This window comes from Monodon monoceros, unplaced genomic scaffold (genome assembly GCF_005190385.1).
Source record: "Monodon monoceros isolate NGI ecotype Baffin Bay Population unplaced genomic scaffold, NGI_Narwhal_1 Super_Scaffold_18, whole genome shotgun sequence".
NCBI classification, from domain to species: domain Eukaryota; kingdom Metazoa; phylum Chordata; class Mammalia; order Artiodactyla; family Monodontidae; genus Monodon; species Monodon monoceros.
Window position 1 is genome coordinate 22311596 of NW_021703774.1, and position 20068 is coordinate 22331663.

At 37.9% G+C, this 20068-nt stretch overlaps 1 protein-coding gene across 2 annotated transcripts in view; it reads right to left on the reverse strand.

Annotated features, from left to right (window-relative positions):
- Positions 1 to 20068, reverse strand: part of ENAH (ENAH actin regulator) — a 153529-nt gene that overhangs the window by 66906 nt on the left and 66555 nt on the right. For both annotated transcript variants that reach the window (XM_029230154.1, XM_029230155.1), the window contains exon 2: positions 8239 to 8404. In XM_029230154.1, the coding sequence (XP_029085987.1) occupies positions 8239 to 8404 (166 nt within the window). The remainder of the gene's footprint in view (positions 1 to 8238; positions 8405 to 20068) is intronic.

A 20068-nucleotide genomic window follows, 5' to 3' on the forward strand; every position in this document is an offset into this window, starting at 1 on the left:
TATTAACATCAAAAACCTCCTCCTCAACTCCTCCCGCCTCCCAAAAGGTATTAGTCCTACCTCTAACATCAAAGGTCAGTTTTGTAGGTTTGGGGATTTTATATAAATGGACTTACACAATACATACTGTAATTTATCTGCCATCTTTCCCTCAAAATTATTTATGAGAGGTATCTATTTGTTGCATGTACTTGTGGTTTATTCTTTTTCACTGCTCTATGGTATCCCATTGTACAAATCATGTTTATTCACCCATTTTCCCATTAATGAACATCTGGATTATTTCCAGCTTGGTGTAACTAAAAATAACAATGTTATAAACATCCTACCAAATGTCCACCAAATGAGCACACATTTCTGTTGGGCACATACCTAGGAGTGGAACTGTTACAAGCCATACATATATGTTCAACTTTAGTAGAAAACTCAAAGTAGCTTTCCAAATCGGTCCTATCAATTTTCACTCCCCCAGCAGTATACAAGAGCTTGCACACCTGCACATACAGTACAACATTGTAACTGGTATAGTCAGTCTTTACTTCAGCAATTCTGCTGGATATGAATACTACATCGTTGTGGTTCTAGTTAGCATTTCCCCGATTAATATTGAGATTTAGCACCTTTTCATGTTTTAATGGCTATCTAGAGATCTTCTTTTATGAATACCTGCTTAAATTAAATCTCTTGCCCATTTTCCTACTGAGTTGTCCGTCTTTTTCTTTATTGATTTGTAAGAGTCCTTTACATATTCTAGATGATCTCACTGTTGGGATCATCAGTTATGTGTTACAAATACTTCTTCCATTTTGTGACTTGTCTTTTCACTCTCTGAATGGTGTCTTTTGATGAACAGGAGTTCTTAACTTTTATTCAGTCCAAATTCACAATCTTTTTCTTTATAGTTAATGCTTTTTTGTAACCTGTTTAAGAAATGTTTCTCAATCCCAAGTCATGAAAAGATTATCCCCATATTATTTTATAGAAGCTTTATTGTATTAACTTCCATATTCACATCTCCAATACAACTGGAATTGATTTATGCCTATAGTATGATATAAGGTTCAAGTTTCCTTTTTGTTTCAATATGGCTGTCCAGTTGATGCAGCACTATCTATTAATTTGCTGCAAGTTTACCTTTTTCATAAATGAAGTGACTAAATGGCTCTATTTTGTTCTACTAGCCAATATGCCTATCTTAGAGCCAACATCAGTGCCTTAATTATTGTAGTTTTATAGTAAGTCTTGATAGCCACTAGAGTATGTCCTCCTACTTTGTTGTTCTCCTCAATATTGCTTTGGCTGTTCTCAGTCCCTTGTGTGCAGCTATAATTTTATACTATCAATTTTGTGTTACTTATCCAATCTGCCAGTCTCTGCTTTTAATTGTAGTGTTCAGTCCATTTACATTTAATGTAAATTATATATAAATTTGGGTCTAAATCTATCATACTTTCTTTTAGAGTTATTATTGTCCCCTCTATTAGCTTGCTAGTTATACATGTTTTCACTGTTGTTTTAGTGGTTGCCCTAGAGATTACAACAGGTACCTTAAACTTATCAAAGACAAATAAAAACTAGTATTTTTATCTTTAGCTCAACAATACAAGGACTTACAATACTTTATCTCCAATAACATTCCCTTTCTTCCAATGCCCATCCTAGGAGTCCTACACTAGTTTTATCAGGTGTTTTAATTCCATTGATATTTTAAACCCCATAAAACATTATTAGTAGTCTTATACAGTTGATGATCATTTAAGATTTACCCAATAGTTACATTTTCTATTGCTTTTTATTCCTTCTGCCCTCTCCAAGCTTCTGTTCGGACCATTTCTGATCTTGAAGAACACCCTTTAGAATTTCATTCAAAGCAGATTTCCTGGTGATGAATTATCTCCATTTTGGCTTGTAAGAAAATACCTTTGTTTCACCTTGATTTTTTTTTTTTTCCCTCGGTACGCAGGCCTCTCACTGTTGTGGCCTCTCCCGTTGCAGAGCACAGGCTCTGGACGCGCAGGCTCAGCGTCCATGGCTCACGGGCCCAGCCCCTCCGCAGCATGTGGGATCCTCCCGGACCGGGGCACGAACCCGTGTCCCCTGCATCGGCAGGCGGACTCTCAACCACTGCACCACCAGGGAAGCCCTAAGCACAGTTATTTTAAAGTCAATTTCTGGTAATCCCATTAACTGGATTCCCAGTGGGTCTGTTCTATTACTGTTCCTCTTGTCTCGTCGCATTCTGGTTATTTTGACTGAATGCCAGACATTGTCTATGGACAACTATATGGAAATTTTGAGGCCTACAATGATGTTCTATTTTTCCAGGGAAGATTTACATTTGTTTCTGACAAGCAGCTAGGGAAACTAACAATCTCAAATTACCTTAATCCAAAAGTGATTAAAATGTCATTAGAGGCTGAGTATCAGTTCCTGTAAATGCCAGTCTACTTATGAGTCAAACTTCTTCCCCAGGGTATGGGGCTTCTGGGTCCCAAATCATGGCCTGAGGGATTACCAAGACAACCCTCCCCTCATTAGCAGGCCCTAACTTATAATTTTTGTTCTACTAGTCCCAGGGATCTTCCAAAAGCTCTGTTCAGCTACTCAGTCCCCTCTTTCAAAACTGATATGTGCTTCCAGGTAAACATACGTCCCAAGCTGGGCTCACTTGTCTGGTTCTTTCTGCTTTTAGGTCATGGACCCATAATTCTTCATTGCCATGTAAGCTCTCCAAATAGACTTTTTTCTTTTAAATATTCTGTCCAACTGTTTTGGTTCACAGAGAGAGGCTCTATCTAAATTACCTCATCCACCAATACCCAAACTTGACAATAATTTTTAAAATATAATCATTTAAATATGTTATGCTAAGTGAAATAAGCCAGATATAAAAGGTCAAATATTGTATGATTCCAATTATTTGAAATGCCTAGAATAGTAAAATTCATAAAAATAGAATGGAGAATGGAGGTTGCCAGGGGTTATGGGTAGAGGGAAATGGAAAATTATTGTTTAAAGGGTTCAGAGTTTCAGTTTGGGAGGATGAAAAAGTTCTGGAGATGAATAGCAGTGATGGGTACAGCACAACAATATGAATGTATTTAATGTCACTGAACTGTGCATTAAAAATGGTTAAAATGGTAAATTTTGTTATTTTTACTACAATTAAAAAGATAGGATCGCCTCTTACCATATGATTTCTATACATATTGGGCTGGGGGGGTGGGGAGGTCACAAATCCTTAGCTACTAGAAACCCAAAGCTAGAATTTAACATTACCAGAAAATTATAAACCAAATTTTAAGGCAAATCTATATATATCCCTGCTTGGCAAATAGATTAAAAGGGCAGGCAAAAAAAGATAGTTATGTTCACTTTTTCAACTTGTTCAGTGACGAAATATTAGAAAAAGTTGAGGAAAATATTACTGGAATCAAAAGAGAATTATCTAAATCATTAGTTCACTTTTTCCAATATAGAAATTTTAAAATGTGAACAAATTATTTCACTCGATTCTAACTTTCAAGGATTGACAAAGCTGTATAATCTCGGGGCTTCCCTGGTGGTGCAGTGGTTGGGAGTCCGCCTGCCAATGCAGGGGACACGGGTTCGTGCCCCGGTCCGGAAAGATCCCACATGCTGCGGAGTGGCTAGACCCGTGAGCCATGGCCGCTGAGCCTGCGCGTCCGGAGCCTGTGCTCCGCAACGGGAGAGGCCACAACGGTAAGAGGCCTGATACCGCAAAAAAAAAAAAAAAAAGCTGTATAATCTCAAAAAGCTTTCAAAGTCAAGGGGGATGCATATACCTTCATTTAATAATAACTGTTTATTGGATGTCCACTAAGGATGTTATCAGGTTTGGACTTCTTCATAATCCTAATACTTCAAACCCAATGAGCTTGCATCTAGATTAGTGATTTCCATCCTATGCACACCATCCATTTTTAGCCTGATCATAACAGATTAAACCGTGCATGTAAACATCTATACTTCCTTCTGACGTGGCTCAATAGCTTATCTTGTCTATGAAGTCATCCACAACCCTCTTCCCCATCTTCTCAACAAAGTGATCATTCTTTTATGCCCTCACTGTACAATGATTTGTCATAAATGAAACAACTAACTGTGCTGTTTTCCTTATATGCATAATATCCCATTTCCTTACTTCATTGTTCTTCAAGGTCAGGAATTATTATCTATATAAAACCTAACTACAATGCCTAGAACATAATAAGCACTCAAGTATTAAGGAGAAAAATGGTAGCTTTTCATATACATGTATATAATTTGTACATGCTCAATTTTACAAATAAATGGTGGGTCATTGTTTTTAATGGCTCTTAGTACAGAAAGTTTAGATGTTGTTTAATGAATTATACTAATATGTTTCTACTAAGAACAGACTGATAATCATTAAGAAATGAAAAAAGGTACTCTGGAATGAAAAGAAACCAATTATTTATTAATTTATTCTTAGGTACTTTATCATTTTTGTTACTTTAAGCAGTATCTGTATAAAATTATATTTTCAATTTGCTTATCGTTAGTTCTAGAAAAATGCTACTGATTTTTTTTATTATTAACTTATTTATTTTTATTATTTATTTTTGGCTGTGTTGGGTCTTTGTTTCTGTGCGAGGGCTTTCTCTAGTTGCAGCAAGCGGGGGCCACTCTTCATGGCGGTGCGCGGGCCTCTCACTATCGTGGCCTCTCTTGTTGCAGAGCACAGGCTCCAGACGCGCAGGCTCAGTAGTTGTGGCTCACGGGCCCAGTCGCTCGGCGGCATGTGGGATCTTCCCATACCAGGGCTCGAACCCGTGTCCCCTGCATTGGCAGGCAGACTCTCAACCACTGCGCCACCAGGGAAGCTCAAATGCTACTGATTTTTATATACTGATGTTATATCCAGCAACCTTGCTGAACAATCTTATTAGTTCTAATATTTTATCTGCAGATACTCTTGGGAATTTTTTACGTAGACAATTATATCATCAGCGAATAAGGTCAGTTCTGTTTCTTCCTTTTCAATCCTTATTGCTTCTATTCCTTCATCTTCATATTACTAGGTTACCTCTTCTGCAATACTAAATGAAGATGATTAAAGCTGAAATCCTCAAACTTATTCCTGAGTTTAATGGAAATCCTTCCAACACTGAACTATCTTGTAAGATGTTGGCTATATGATTATATAATTCATCCTTATCAGCTTAAGAAAACTCATTTTTAGGCCAAACATGCTGAGAATTATCATGTATGGATTTTAATTTTATCAATGCTTTTTCTGAGACTCTTGTTTCTTACAGGTTTTCTCCTAGCAAATTAATAGGTTATCTAATGTTAAGCTATCCTTACATTACTGAGATAAAGAGATAAATCCTATTTGGTCAAGTTGGTGGTCTTCTTTTTCCCCCCATAAACATTGTTGCATTTGGTCAGCTAATATCTTATTGAGGACTTTTATATCTATATCAATGTTCTTAAGTGAAACATGCTTATACGTTTCCTCTCTCAAATGGCTCTTCTATGTCTCAGATATCAAAATTATACTAGCCTCATAAAACACTCTTCTTTAGAACTGTTTGCATAAAACAGGTAATAGCTTGAAGGTTTTTAGATTTTGTTTATAAATGCTCTGGATGCCCTCCTTTTTTTTTTAATTTTGGGGGTAGATTATTAACTACTGATACATTTGATGATTGAGGTCTATTATGTTGCTATACTTTTCTGCCAGGTGTGGTAAATTATATTTTTCTACAAAATGGCCCATTTATTAGTATAAAGCTGTTCATAATATTATAATTTATTTCCTTACTATAACTATAGTGACATCTCTTTCCAACCCTAATATTGTTTATTTATAACTTAATTTTTTTGTTTGATTCTGCCAATTTATTCAGGGAAGCAGTTTTTGTGTTAATAATTTCTATTTATTAGTTACTTTTTCTTTTATTTTTAGTATTTCCTTCTGCTTTTTTGGGTTTGCTTATTATATGCCATTAAGATTTGTCCATCTACCTAGAGGGTACCATGCTGAAAAAGTCAGACAAAGAAAGACAAATACGCTATGATTTCACTTACATGAGGCATCTAAAAAACAAAACAAACAAACATGACAAAACAGAAACAGATTCGCAGATATGAGAATAAACGGGGGGACAGGGGGTGGGTGGTCCATCTACGGACAACTTAGACATCCCACAGGTTTCTATATGTAATATCTTGTCACTCAGATCCAGGTTGGTTTTTCTTAATTTTTAAACATTTTCTAACCTTCATAATGATTCCATCTTAGTGTCACAAATTATTTAGAAGTGCGTTTTTAAACTGCCAGTATTTTAAGAAACTCTCCATTTGTCAAAACTGGAAGTCATAGGATAGTTTACTTCCCTTATGAATAAAAATTTCAGTATTTCATATGGAAATTTCCTGACTTACACAGATTTCTAATTTTTTTTTCAGTTGAGGTATAACTGACATATAACATTATATTCATTTCAAGTTTACAAATAATGATTTGATCCAATTATTTTTAAATATTCATTTTATTTTTTGCCAATATTTAGATACTTTTAGGTTTGGTCATCAGTGTTATCAAATGACCAATTCACTGAATTTACCAAAAATTTATTTTACAGCTACTAGTTTGGAATGTTATGTTTAAAATGTTCGATAATTTCTACAAAGTTCTAGTCGTCCAGTTTCCAGTTTTTCTCTATAGTAGCATCTTAGGAAGTATTCAATTTGTCTCTGGCCTAACTCACTGCTGGGACACTTTGCTGGAGGAAAGACAAAGGGGAGAGAAAGTACTCAGAACGACCTGGATACCCCCCAGGGAGAGAGGGTTCTTGGTACAGAGACTGGAGACCAGAGAAGGGCTGAGCAACAGGCACAGAGAGCAAAAGGAGGGTAGGGAGGAGAAAGAACAGGGTAGGGGGCGAGGGCACAGGAAAGAGAAGGGAGCCTGAGAGGACAGAGGGCAGGCTGGGACAGTTAGTACTAATAGTTACACTTGCTAAATTCAGTGACCTGCCTTTCGGCAAACTGATTCAGGTCTTTAGAAGTTCCTCTCCAGGGGAGCAATGCATTTGTTTTTGCCAGGTGCCCTAGGAGTTTCACTGGCATGCAACCAGTATTGGTTAATTTCTTGACTGGAGCTGTGTAAGTGAAGTTGGAGGTTCCCATTTTTCAGAGGAGCTCCTAAACCAGCTCAGACAGAAACAAACTCCTTTGCCTACCTGTGCTGATTCGGAGGATTTTTCTAAGTCCTCTTTTTATGGTGTGCAGCCCCTTGAAGAGGCTCAGCTTTATGCAGAGATACTGGTTTCAAAGCCCAGCCTCTCACAGGCCACAAAATCTAAGTCCCTGGATACTACCAGTTCATAATCTCCATCCCAAAACACAGGGCTGCTGCAGCATCTGGCCACCCCACACTACACCACCCTGTCTCCTAGTGGAAATGCAGGGACCTACCTTGTACGAACTCAGCTGGAAATGTGTTACATTTTCCCTGCATATGTTTAAGTTGGTTGATTTTACCATCTTACCAGAGCCAAAAAAAAGTATTCTGTAAATCTGTTCTTTATAAAGGTCCTCACTGCTATTAGCATGTACTTAATGCTAGCAAGACCCTATTTGTATTTTCCTCTATCTACTGCTCCTGATCTGTTAAGGCTCAAGAACTCGAGTAATCAGATAATCCAGTCACCTTTCTAAGAAATCCAGAGCAGGGAATCAGTAAAAGCTTAGTTGTCATGGTAGACATGAATTACAAAAGCCTAGCTATTCCGGCAACCTTAATACCTACAATTTTTCTATAGTATATGAATTTAACAATATTTTATGAAACTACTTACATTTTGAACTCTTTCCTATAATCCCAAACCCCATACCTTTGGTGGGAAATGAATTCCTTAAACACACTCTGCTACTTAAGTGTATTTCACATTTTACTTTGTCTTAAATTTACTTTGGATTCCAAAACCTAGCTACTTTGAAGGCCAAAGCATCTAAAGAATATTCATAACTGAAAAACTCAGATTTATATTCTTGAACAATTAGTTCTAAATCCTCATCTAAATTCAGGCTTCATAAAAGGTGGAGAGGGTGGGAAGGCAAACCTATATCCTTTGTCCCATAGAAACTCTTTTGTCTATAATTTTAAAGTACTTCTTTATTTTACTGAATGTATCAAGTCCTTGTGTAATACTAGATAACGTTAAGAATTTAATAGACCCTTACCTGATGGTCCTGAATCTTCCTGCCCACCACTCTGAATGTGTTGTTGCCTGTATGATGATATATATGAACTCTGCTGAACCCGGTTGAACCACCAGCTGGCACCCACTTTTTATTGGCATCATCGTAAACCATCACAGCAGCTCTTGCCTGACAGATACTCTGTTCACTGGGGTGGGGGGGAAGAAAAGCAAACTTTTAAGAGACTTAAAATATGCTAAGCTTCCCACATAGCCATATAAACCAGTTAGCTAACCGAGCAGTTGGTCAACAATTAGTGCTTTACTGGGTGCTAGAAACAGAAACAATGAACAAGACAGAGGCTTCCTGCTCTTATGGGTAGAGTCTGATGGGGAAGATAGACCAAAAAATGAACTGTAATGAGGGACCAGAAAGAGATCAGGATCCACAAAGAGCACTTAGATAGAAGAAACATTTTCTTCTAAATCTGAGGATCTAATACACTCATTAAACTGAATATAACTACAAATATAAATTAATCATTATTTAACTGTATACATATGTTTATAATATTGGTGAACTGTTTGTGATTACCTCTCTTTACTGGCAAAATTACTTTTATCATCAGGCTTGCTTCAAGGTCTATATAACAAATTCTGCTAGGCTCTTCTGCCCCTTGAGATATGGAGTGGTCACTAGCAATCAATGGACAGCCCGGTGACTGAGACAGTCAGTCCCTGACTCTCCACTCAGGCAAGATAACATCTTATGTTTCAAATTTCTTCACTTAAAAATGAAGAAGGAAAATAAGATGATTTCTAAGGATTCTTCTAGATGTTAAATTCTAAGCTTCACAAATAAATATTGAAGAAAAGAAGACCAATTCCATGATAGAATCTTTAAATCTCAGCTTCATCTCAATTATTTGTTACCAAGTGAAACTGAGATACATGAATAAATAAAATGTAGAGATGATCTTAATTCTATATTAAGCAATAGTTTCATCTTTCAAATATATTCCAAAATAATACTGGGCAAAAAAGACTGATTGGAATTTTACTTTATTTTATACCATATGTTATTTTTTAAAAATGAAATACCAAAAGTGAACTACAGAACAGGTATATTAACTCCATGCTGACTATTAACCGAATTAAAATGACTCAGTCTTCATATAGAAGACTTATCTTGATGCTTGCTTAAGCAGTTGTTAATGGAGATGCTAAGTAGCTCATCCAACCCCATCTTTTAACGAAAGCACTGCTCATTCCACCAATTTTAGCCTTCAAGATTTTAAACAGTAAATCATGTGGGTCCTTCCCCAACACCCTGGGAAACAGTCGCTTTCATGCCCTCCCTGCTTACCCACACTTCTGGCCCATCTCTCAACAGTATATGTATGTGCTTTACTAGACTTGTTGTGTGACTTGATCTCTCAACAGTATATGTATGTGCTTTACTAGACTTGTGTGACTTGATGACACCTAAAGAGGTCACAGCACCGGGCAATAAACCCACCCAGAACAGTGCGGTTATAAATGCTTGTAATTTTCCATTAGCTAAATCTTACAAAAACTTGTAACAATACCTGTGCAGCACAAACACTGAAATAAACCCAGTGGTACTGTCTAAATTTTTATGCTGCACCGAATTTTTTTTAGTAAATTAGTTCTGGGAGTAAAAACGAGGCAATGACTAAAGCTTGAATTATTTTTAAAAGCTTGATTAAAGAGCCTTTGTCAGCACAGCAGTTGAAATCTCTTCAACGCTCACAACAAAAATACTTGTTAAGGGACAAAATTTACATAACCCTATAGAAAGAAACAAGCTAAGGCAAAGTGCCTCTTACAGCATACAATCCAAGAAACAAATTTACTAACTAACTGTAAATAACAACTCAATAAACAAATCTGTAAATTAATACAGAACAGTATTTTCCAGTTCAAAATTAATGTTTTTGGACATACACGATGTTTCCCCAAGGTTCAAGAAATAATGTCTCTTCAAGAAGTTCCACTGGGATCATAGAAGCTAAAGCAATAGTTGAACCCCTATTTTGTAAATCAGGTTATTCCATGCCTCAAAAAAAAAAAAAAGATACACAGGAAATCTAAAACCAGGAGAGTTAAATAAAATGTCCCAACTTTCTCCTCCACCTTTTTCTTCCTCATTGCTCTACAGTGGGATGCCGGAGACATTCCAAATTACTGAAGCACCGAGTTAACTGAATAGCTCTGACTAATGCTTAATTATTCAAGATATATATAAGCCACTTAGTCAGCAAGCAAATGTCTAGTCACTTCAATTTCCCTATAACCACAGAAACAAAGACACCTCTAAATGAACGTATCAAAGTAGCCAAGAAAGGCCAAAAATACAAAAACTGGTTGATTAGTTTTCTAATGAAGATGAAAAGAAATCTTCAAACTGAGATGTTAAGGATACAAATCTAACTCTAAACAAAACCAAGAAGCACCAAGAGAAGCCAAGGTTAAAGGGAAGAAAAAAATAAGATGTGGGTAAGAGCTGAAGTGTTACTGGAGGTATAGTCAGAGCCACGCGGGTTATGCAGCAAGCTGTGACGATACAAGCTAAGACCCAAACAACCCTGTAGTTCTACAAGGCATCCGGCACTCAGAGAAGCCAAATCAAGGCCCAGCCAGGAAGGAATGGCACTGTCCAGTGGGCTCTTAGCGACCAAGCCAAGTCTTTCCATTCCTTTCCACACACCTGAGGACCTCTCCTCAACTAGAGACACACATCCTATGGTATAACAAAATATATTTGGTCTTTGTCAGGTTCCTGGAACAGAGCTCCTAAAACCCGTGGCATCTCCTGAGCAGTAAGAGTGTCTTTGGTATGCTAATGAGATTACTCTAGGCTTCCATACAAAGCCAAGATCAGAGGGTAGAAATGTTCAGTCTCACCCCTTCCCCACCTCTGGGGAGGAGAGAAGGGCCGGAGACTGGTCTCACTCGCAATGGCCAATGATTTAATCAATCATTCCTACATGATGAAATCTCCGTAAAAACACCCAATCGAGCTCACATCCAGGTGCTGGTTGGGTGGCATGCCTAGAGAGGGCCTAGAAGCTCTCTATTCCTTGCCCTATACATCTCTTCCACCTGGCTGTTTCTGAGTTGCATCCTTTATGATAAACCAGTAATGGTAAGTAAAACACCTTCCTGAGCTCTGGGAATCATTTTAACAAATTATTGAGCCTGAAGGGGAGTCTTGGGAACCCCCGAATTTGTAGTCACCCGGGCCTAAGTGTGGGTAACCTAAGTACCCCACTGGCAGTGCCAACTAAAAACTGTCACTTCCCATCTGGTTCTCACTAAGCCACTGGAGTCGCTGACCTTCAACACCCGGTGAAAGGAGTTCGGGGCGGAGATCAGGAATGAGGCGCTCTGTGCTCTGGGGAAAACTGGCAGAACAGGCCTTCAGACAGTTAGAGATTTTCAGAAGACTTTATGAGCCCAATTTCTTGCATCTTCTCACATCTAGAAAAGCACTAAAATCATTAACAGAGACATCTGCTCCTCGTGACTAGCAGCAACCTTCTGCCAAAATGTGTGCTTGATTGATCCTCCTTCGCCAAAATCACACAGATACTGACCTCCCCCTTATCTTTTCGGAACAGTTCCCCAGAGCTTTCTGAGAAGCTGTCTCCCAGGCTATAGTTCCCATTTGGCCCCAGATAAAACTTACTCACTACTTAACTCACTACTGTCACGTTGTAATTTTTTTTTTCAGTTGACAGCAGCCAGGTCTAAGTGGGAGCAGTCTTGTGGGACTGAGCCCTCAACCTATGGCATCTTGTACTAATTCCAGAAAGTCAGTGTTTGAATTCAGTTGAATTGTTGGACACCCAGTTTGTATCAAAAAAATAAGAGAACAGGGCTTCCCTGGTGGTGCAGTGGTTGAGAGTCCGCCTGCCGATGCAGGGGACACGGGTTCGTGCCCCAGTCCGGGAAGATCCCACATGCCGCGGAGCGGCTTGGGCCCGTGAGCCATGGCCGCTGAGCCTGCGCATCTGGAGCCTGTGCTCCACGACGGGAGAGGCCACAACAGTGAGAGGCCCACGTACCGCAAAAAAATAAAAAAAAAAGAGAACAGACTGTTGATTTGAGAAGAAAACTCCCACTCAATATACCAACTCCAAATTACAGGTATGCACAAAATAAGCTAGTGGTACCCAGTTTTGGATTTCACAAACCCATAAACTTCAAAAACCGACTGGATGAATCAGTACAGAACAGGGTTGACAGTATTTTGGCCTACTTGCCAGGTAGGAGATTTCGGGGTAAGGTAGGGGACCACCATAACTTACTAAAATGAAGATATTTTGGAACTTAAAAATCTCAAAATAAATACAATGTAATATACTATAATAATTAGCTTTCCATACAATTCTCTACATTGCCCACTTTTTTTTTTCTTCCATTTCTCCCTGGCCCAGTGAAATACTTATAAGCCTGCCTGCTTTATATGTATGACTATATGACTGGCCTGAGTCACAACAGAACTGCCTGTACGTTGGTGTCTATACAAGCACCAGAGCAGTGACAGGTCAGCTAGAGGTTCTTCTGGTAAGAATTTCCAACTTTATCTAGGAGGATTTTTAGATGAGAAAGTCAATGAGTGAATTTCTGAAATGACGAAATTTCAGAAATTCACATATGTGCGGTTTTTCAGGGAAAAGTAACATGGAAGGAAGGCAAGATTTAAGAACCACAGCTACTGAAGAGTCAAAAAGGGGAAAAAATTAAAGAAAATAAAGATCTAAACAAGCACAGCAAAAAAGACAAAAATTTTATAATCTTTATATTATCATTCTATCTGAATTATAACAAGGCTCAAGATGAATACCTAGTAAGCCTTCAACATTCTGAGTCAGTAAAGGAAGCACATAAAAGATTAAATTAGTAAATCACTGAGCTGTACTTTTGTGAAGATCAGGCAGTAAATTAGTTATAAACAAAAATTTCATTTTATGACCAAATGCAAATGGTATATGTAATTGATTATACCTCATTTTCCTGATGTTAATTTTGGTTTTTTAAAAAATGAAATATGGCATTAGAAGGCTAAAGACAGCTAATTTTTTAAAAAAGTATAAAAACCATGACACTACAATCCAATTTTGTGGCTTTGTAAAAATTCATTTCTGAATATAGTCAAATTTCCTGAACAGGTATATATGATGGTAGAAAATGCTGGCCCAATTTCATTTTTATAGGTTACCTGTGAATGAAATGGCTCCTGGTATTTAAGCAGAGTAAGGATCCCTTGGCTATTCTTGTCTATGCTGTTTACTGAGATTGCAATAAAGCCAAGTCTTTGAAAATAGCAACTTCCTTTCAAAGTAACCATTACTTGTCAAAGAAAGCATGAATATGCAGTGCCTAGGCACAGAGTAGGCATTGTTTACATTCTCGTTCAGTACATAATTTCATTTAACAAAATCCTACTCAAGAACTGGATCATCAAGATCTGGATCAAATACCATTCCTTCTGTTAAGTCTTTGTGGAGTCCCCAAAGCCAGAATTAATTGCTCCCTCCTCCCATAGCATTCATTAATTTTTCCACCAGGAGGACTCTCTGCGGAGGTAATATCTGAGCCACAGGGAGGAGTTAGGATTTTACTCCAAGTGCATTGGGAAGCCACTAGAGGGCTTTAAGCAGAACATGACTTACACTTTTAAAAGAGGACTCCGGCTACTATAAAGAGAAGGGATTCAGGAAGGTGGCATGGAAAACAAGAATGCAAGCATGAAGACCAGTGTGAGACGTGTGTATGGTGAGATTTGGACCAGACTAGAAATAAAGGAGAGGGAAGCATATGGGATATATATGTCAGAAGCACAGGAGACAGGATTTGCTAGTAAGTAAGACGAAGGAGAAGGGGAAGAAGGGGACAACCAAAGGCAAGAGAAAAATTATGTCACCTAGCATTTTACTGATACTCCCAAAGTAGTATGTGACATGCTATAAAGGATGTCACTACTGGAAGTCATGGTCCCAATTAATTTATTTTTACATACATATAAAAATGTATTCATCATCTTTGAAAAGGAGAATGTCATTTATCTTCAAATGACAGAGCCTAGTCTGCAGTAAGTTATCAAGGTCTATACAATAACCTCTGCTATACTACCAACGACTTAGAGGGTTTACTCTAAGAAAGAGAATTAGCATCTTGTCTGTTATGATACTGAGTCACTCTGTGAATCAAGATGTCAGTTATTCAGAAGATAAAATATTAAGAAAGAAATTACACAAAGAAGTTGGGAATTTTAGGGCTTCCCTGGTGGCGCGGTGGTTAAGAATCCGCCTGCCAATGCAAGGGGACACGGGTTCGAGCCCCGGTCCAGGAAGATCCCACATGTCGCGGAGCAACTAAGCCCATGCGCCACAACTACTGAGCCTGCGCTCTAGAGTCCGCGAGCCACAACTACTGAAGCCTGTGCGCCTAGAGTCCGTGCTCAGCAACAAGAGAAGCCACCACAACAAGAAGCCCGCGCACCGCTACGAAGAGTAGCCTCCGCTGGCCGCAACTAGAGAAAGCCCGCACGCAGCAACGAAGACCCAAGGCAGCCAAAAATAAATAAATAAAATTAATTTTTAAAAAAAAGTTGGTAATTTTAAAGACAGTATTTCCACCTTATTCTCTGATGTCAAATTTTTTTGCTCAAGCTTGTAATTTTATAACATTTCAAGCATTAAAGAGGCTTAAACATAATTTGATTTCAATTCCACAATTATTTTTCACACCTGCATTCCATGGCTTCCTAGAGTTATAAAAGATTATGCACTCAAATCGGGACTAATAAACATGTATTTTCTTCAAATAGGAAAGTAAGCAATAAATAGCGTGCCCTGTATTGTGTTAAGCACTAGAGGAGTCACAAATAGAAGGCTTTTTCTCTCAGTTCACCACTCTAGCCATCCTGCAAACCCAGGGGTCACACCAGCATCCTCCCTGCCCTTCACCCTGCCAGGCACTCTGTCACCGAGGCCTGTCAATTCTACTTCCTAAAAACTTCTAAATTCATTAGTTCCCTTTGCTCACAATGCTCAAAAGCTTTAATCTGGGCCGTCCCTAGTTTCTCATCTGGTTTATTTCAAGTCTCCTAACTGGTATCCCTGACTGAAATTTTACTCCTTCTTCCCACTGCTTCCAGAGGGAAATTTTTCTAAAGCAAATCTCATCACATCACTGTTCTGCTTAAGACACTCTGAAGACTCATTTCAGGATAAACTTTGGCTTCATAGCATGGCACAAGGGGTCTACTGTGATTTGGCCTCTGTCTTTTGCAACGTTCATACTTTCTTTCAAATACTTGTAGCATGAAATGTGTACAAGACACCATTCTACCATCCTGCTGCTGGTGGCACATCCCACCACTGGGGGCACATCAGTATTCACTACAGCAATAACAATTATGCCATATTTGTCCATATATCTACACCTTTGCACATGCCCTGTACCTAACCTACCTGCACCTTTCCTCCTCGCCTAATACTGACAGTTCTGCAGAATTTAGACACAAGTGCCACATCCTCTTGAAAGCTCTTCCTCTCTCCCTCAATATGTAATAGGAACTCACTCTCTGGGTTCTCACAATACACTATACATATCATGTCTCCAACAACATCATATTAAACCCCTGAAGGGTCGGCATTGTATCTTTTCATCTCTCCTCATTAAGATTTGTTCAAGTACTAACTTGGAAAGTAGTGAGCAATATTAACTGTCAAAAGTAAAAATCCATAAGCTTTGAGTAAGAGCCCCAAAACATGCCAGCGAAAGCTCCCTTTTCTGACTTCCAGTGCCCAAATGGACAATCTCAGACCTTCTCCTTTCCATCTATAAAACATACCATTAGCACTCAAAACACTCAGCTCTGAGCTAGTAAACTATTCTAATCACCCCGCACTCTTCTGCTCCCAGTTAGGCTGTATACTTATTAAGAAGTCAGCTGTGTTTGTGACCAAATATATTCATTCCAAGTGTACTTGTACTATAATTATGCAATTTAAATATTATATAAAGGGATACGATGTGAATATATAGAAATTCCATGAAAATTAAGTTCCTATCAAGATGAGTCACTAAAAAATTGTAAGATATACATAAAAGACGGGGGAATCACACAAGTCTAGCAGACTGCTATACTGAGAATGCTCTGCATATATCTTAAGTTCTCTCTCCACTTCAAAGAAACCAAAGCTGAAACTCTGAAGGTAAAACATGGGCATGCTTCAGGAAAGAAAAATAATGTAGACTTCTCATCACCAGACTAACACTAAAAGCTTTATCAAAAAAAAAGTCACAGAATGAACATAATGTAGACTAAAATGCTCTAAGGTACATGTCATTTTTAAGGATACCAAGCTTGAGATCAATTAACCAACCATCATCACCCGTACAGATCACATTACATACAAAAGCTTCTACTATATGCCACATTTGTGAAATACTAACTAGCTTTTCTCCTTTCATATTCCATCCATAAACCAAAAAACTTGCTAAGAATGGCGGGGGGGGGGGGGGAGGTGCTGCTTGCTAGAACAGCTAGGTGCTGCTGTCCTGGCTCCCTGATTGAAGGATACGGGAAAACTCTGTGAATGCCACTGACAAACAGCAGATACAAATAAGGCAGCAAACAAACTTATTTTCTGCAAGGCAAGAAAACCATCTGTGAGGCAGTAGCTCCAATAACATAGAAAGGCAAAATTTCCACTAAAGACCACAGAGTTGTATACCATTCATCTCTCTAAGAAATACTAAAAGGTTGGGGGTTTTTTTAATAGCTCTTTATTGGAGTATAATTGCTTCACAATGCTGTGTTAGTTTCTGTCGTACAACAAAGTGAATCAGCCATATGCATACATATGTCCCCATATCCCCTCCCTCTTGCGTCTCCCTCCCACCCTCCCTATCCCACCCCTCTAGGTGGTCACAAAGCACGGAGCTGATCTCCCTGTGCTATGCGGCTGCTTCCCACCAGCCAACTATTTTACATTCGGTAGTGTGTGTATGTCGATGCTACTCTCACTTCGCCCCAGCTTCGCCCTCCCACCCCATGTCACCAAGTCCATTCTCTATGTCTACCTCTAAAAGGTTTTTTTAAAAGGTGAAAAGATCAATGTCACTACTTAACTCTTCATCCCATAACATCCATATTCATGTGCAAAGTACAACTGTAATCTAGCATATAACAGATCCACAGTCACCACAGAAAATGACCAATATATCTAAAGCAAGATAGCATGTTTTAGAAAACATTTCAGCACATCTGTTGGGTTATCCCATAGGATGAAAAAGTCTCTTAAAAAAAAGGAGAAATCATTAGGTAAAATACTATGTAGAAAAAGTACCTGAAAGGAGGCACTTCCTACATGCAGTTATGCATGTTTAGGAATAAGAGTAAGCTTTTAAAAAAATCTTTATGGTACTATTTGACTTTAATTATGAATACCTCTTACTTGAATAAGTATAGAACATGAAAAATTCTATAAATGTGACTTGGCCAACAAAAAGAACCCCTGTTCCAACAATATACCTGGAGAGAGAGGAATAATACAGAAAATGAAAATGCGACTATTTTGATATTCTTAGAACCACAAGAGAGAGGAGAAAACGAGGATGGAATTTATAAGGGTTTGTAGAGAGAAAAGAAAATGAAATCATATTGGGCAGGAAGTAAAAAGAGAATTAAGAAACTACTAAGACAGAAAATCTTGGATGGAAACCTGTCTCTGCATGCAACTGGCTGGGCACGTACTGAAGGAGCCCTGGCCTGCTGCCGAGAAGAAGCCCAGGTAAATCAAGCCCTCCTGCCTTTCCTGTGATACAGAAGACTAGTTAACAAAAAAAAAGCAAAACACTATTTTAAAAAAATTAAAACCAACTGTTTCAGGAGACCGTACTCTACAACTATCCATAGATAAATATTTTCAGAGCCTATGTTTCAAAGTATTGCTTAACTGCAAGCACAAAAATCGTAACAAAATCAATGAGGGAAAAATCTATTAATTTTTGACTATCTATAGTATTTAGTATAGACTGACATATCTCCAGTTGCAGTCGTAAAGAAATCTCCTTACATTAATAAAGACCTAAAACCCAGAGACGAATAAGTGACATATATAATTAATTACTGACTCAGGGTTGTGATGATAATAATGATACTAATAATAAAAACAAATACTAATATGAATATAATACTTAAGAAGATCCACACACTGTTCTATGTACTTTGCCTTTATTAATTCATTTATTTATTCAACAACTTTATTTGGTAGATACTTGTTAATATTCCCATTCTACAGATAGGAAATTGAGACAGAGAAGTGAATTAATTTGACCAAACAACATACTGTAGGAAGTGACAGAAATGGGATTCAAAGCAGCAGTCTGCTTCAGAGTCTGGATTTTCGATCACTCTACTTGAATAAGAGAGTTAGAGTCTGCCTAACTACCAATTATATTAGTTCAATAAAATTAACTCCTCAGAAGTTTTCTATCATTTCTGCATTACACTTCATGTTATATTTGTTGAAGCTAAGGGAAGGGAATTTGTATATTTGCTGAAATTGATGTTCTTGTAGAAATAAACCAGGATTCTTTTGAAGACTTCACTAGAGAAAATTATACCTTATACTACTACGAAAACATATCTAGACTATCACAGACTTTTTTTAAAGATAGTACAAAACATATGCATAAAATTAATACTTCAGGGAAAGTTTCCTTCCAATTGAACCTCAACATTCTTCAAAGAATTACATGAAGGCAAAATCTGTGGGAAGCCTTTTAGACATCAAACTAGACACACACACAGACACACACACACGCATGCACACAAATGAAGAATATATAACATGATTTTTAAGACAAGTCATATGGTAGAACAGCACCCACCATTCCATTATCTTTAACTACCCTGATTTTGTTACTGTAATGTAACAATTTAGCATTAGAGTACATGAACTCTAAAATATACTAGCTAATATGAGGAATATCACTCTCATTTTTCAAAAATAGGTAAAATGAAATAATACAAGAAACTTTAGTTATTTTCATCCAAGTTAGTATAGTACTGACTAGAAAATTAAGATAAAATTTCAACCTAAAACTACAGAAAAAAGATCCTTTCAGATAAATGAAAACAAAGAAGAGGACTGAATATGAATAGACTGAACTAGGGGTAACACTATAACCATTTACTAATGTCTTCCCAACTAGATTGGGAGGGGAGGGACTGTGTTTTACTGATATATTTAACAGTAGCTGGTGTTTAGCCCCTACTCAGGAGCTCACTAAATTTCTGCTGAATCAAAGACTTGGTGCAGGATGAAGTGATAATTAAAAAAAAAAAAGAAGTACAGTATAAGAAAGCTCCATTTTATGGCTGAGTTCTAGACGGTTAAAGTTGCCAGAAATCTCACCTTAGGTAAGTGGCTAATTTACTGTCGCTGACTTTCCTAAAATTGGGCACACCTGAATTATAATCTGAATCCAAAATTATTGTAGAAAATGTGAATGGTCAGCAGACCTAGCGACATCTGGTGTGGTAGTTTATTTTCTAAAATACCATAAACATCATCATCTTAAATTACAGTAAGTGCATAGAGTTATTCTTTAAACCAGTCATTAAAACAAAATGAAACTTTTTCTTTTTTTAAAAAATATATTTATTTATTTTTGGCTGTGCTGGGTCTTCGTTGCTGCACGCCGGCTTTCTCTAGTTGTGGCGAGCGGGGGCTATTCTTCGTTGCAGTGTGCAGCTTCTCATTGTTGTGGCTTCTCTTGCTGCGGAGCACGGGCTCTAGGCACGCGGGCTTCAGTAGTTGTGGCAC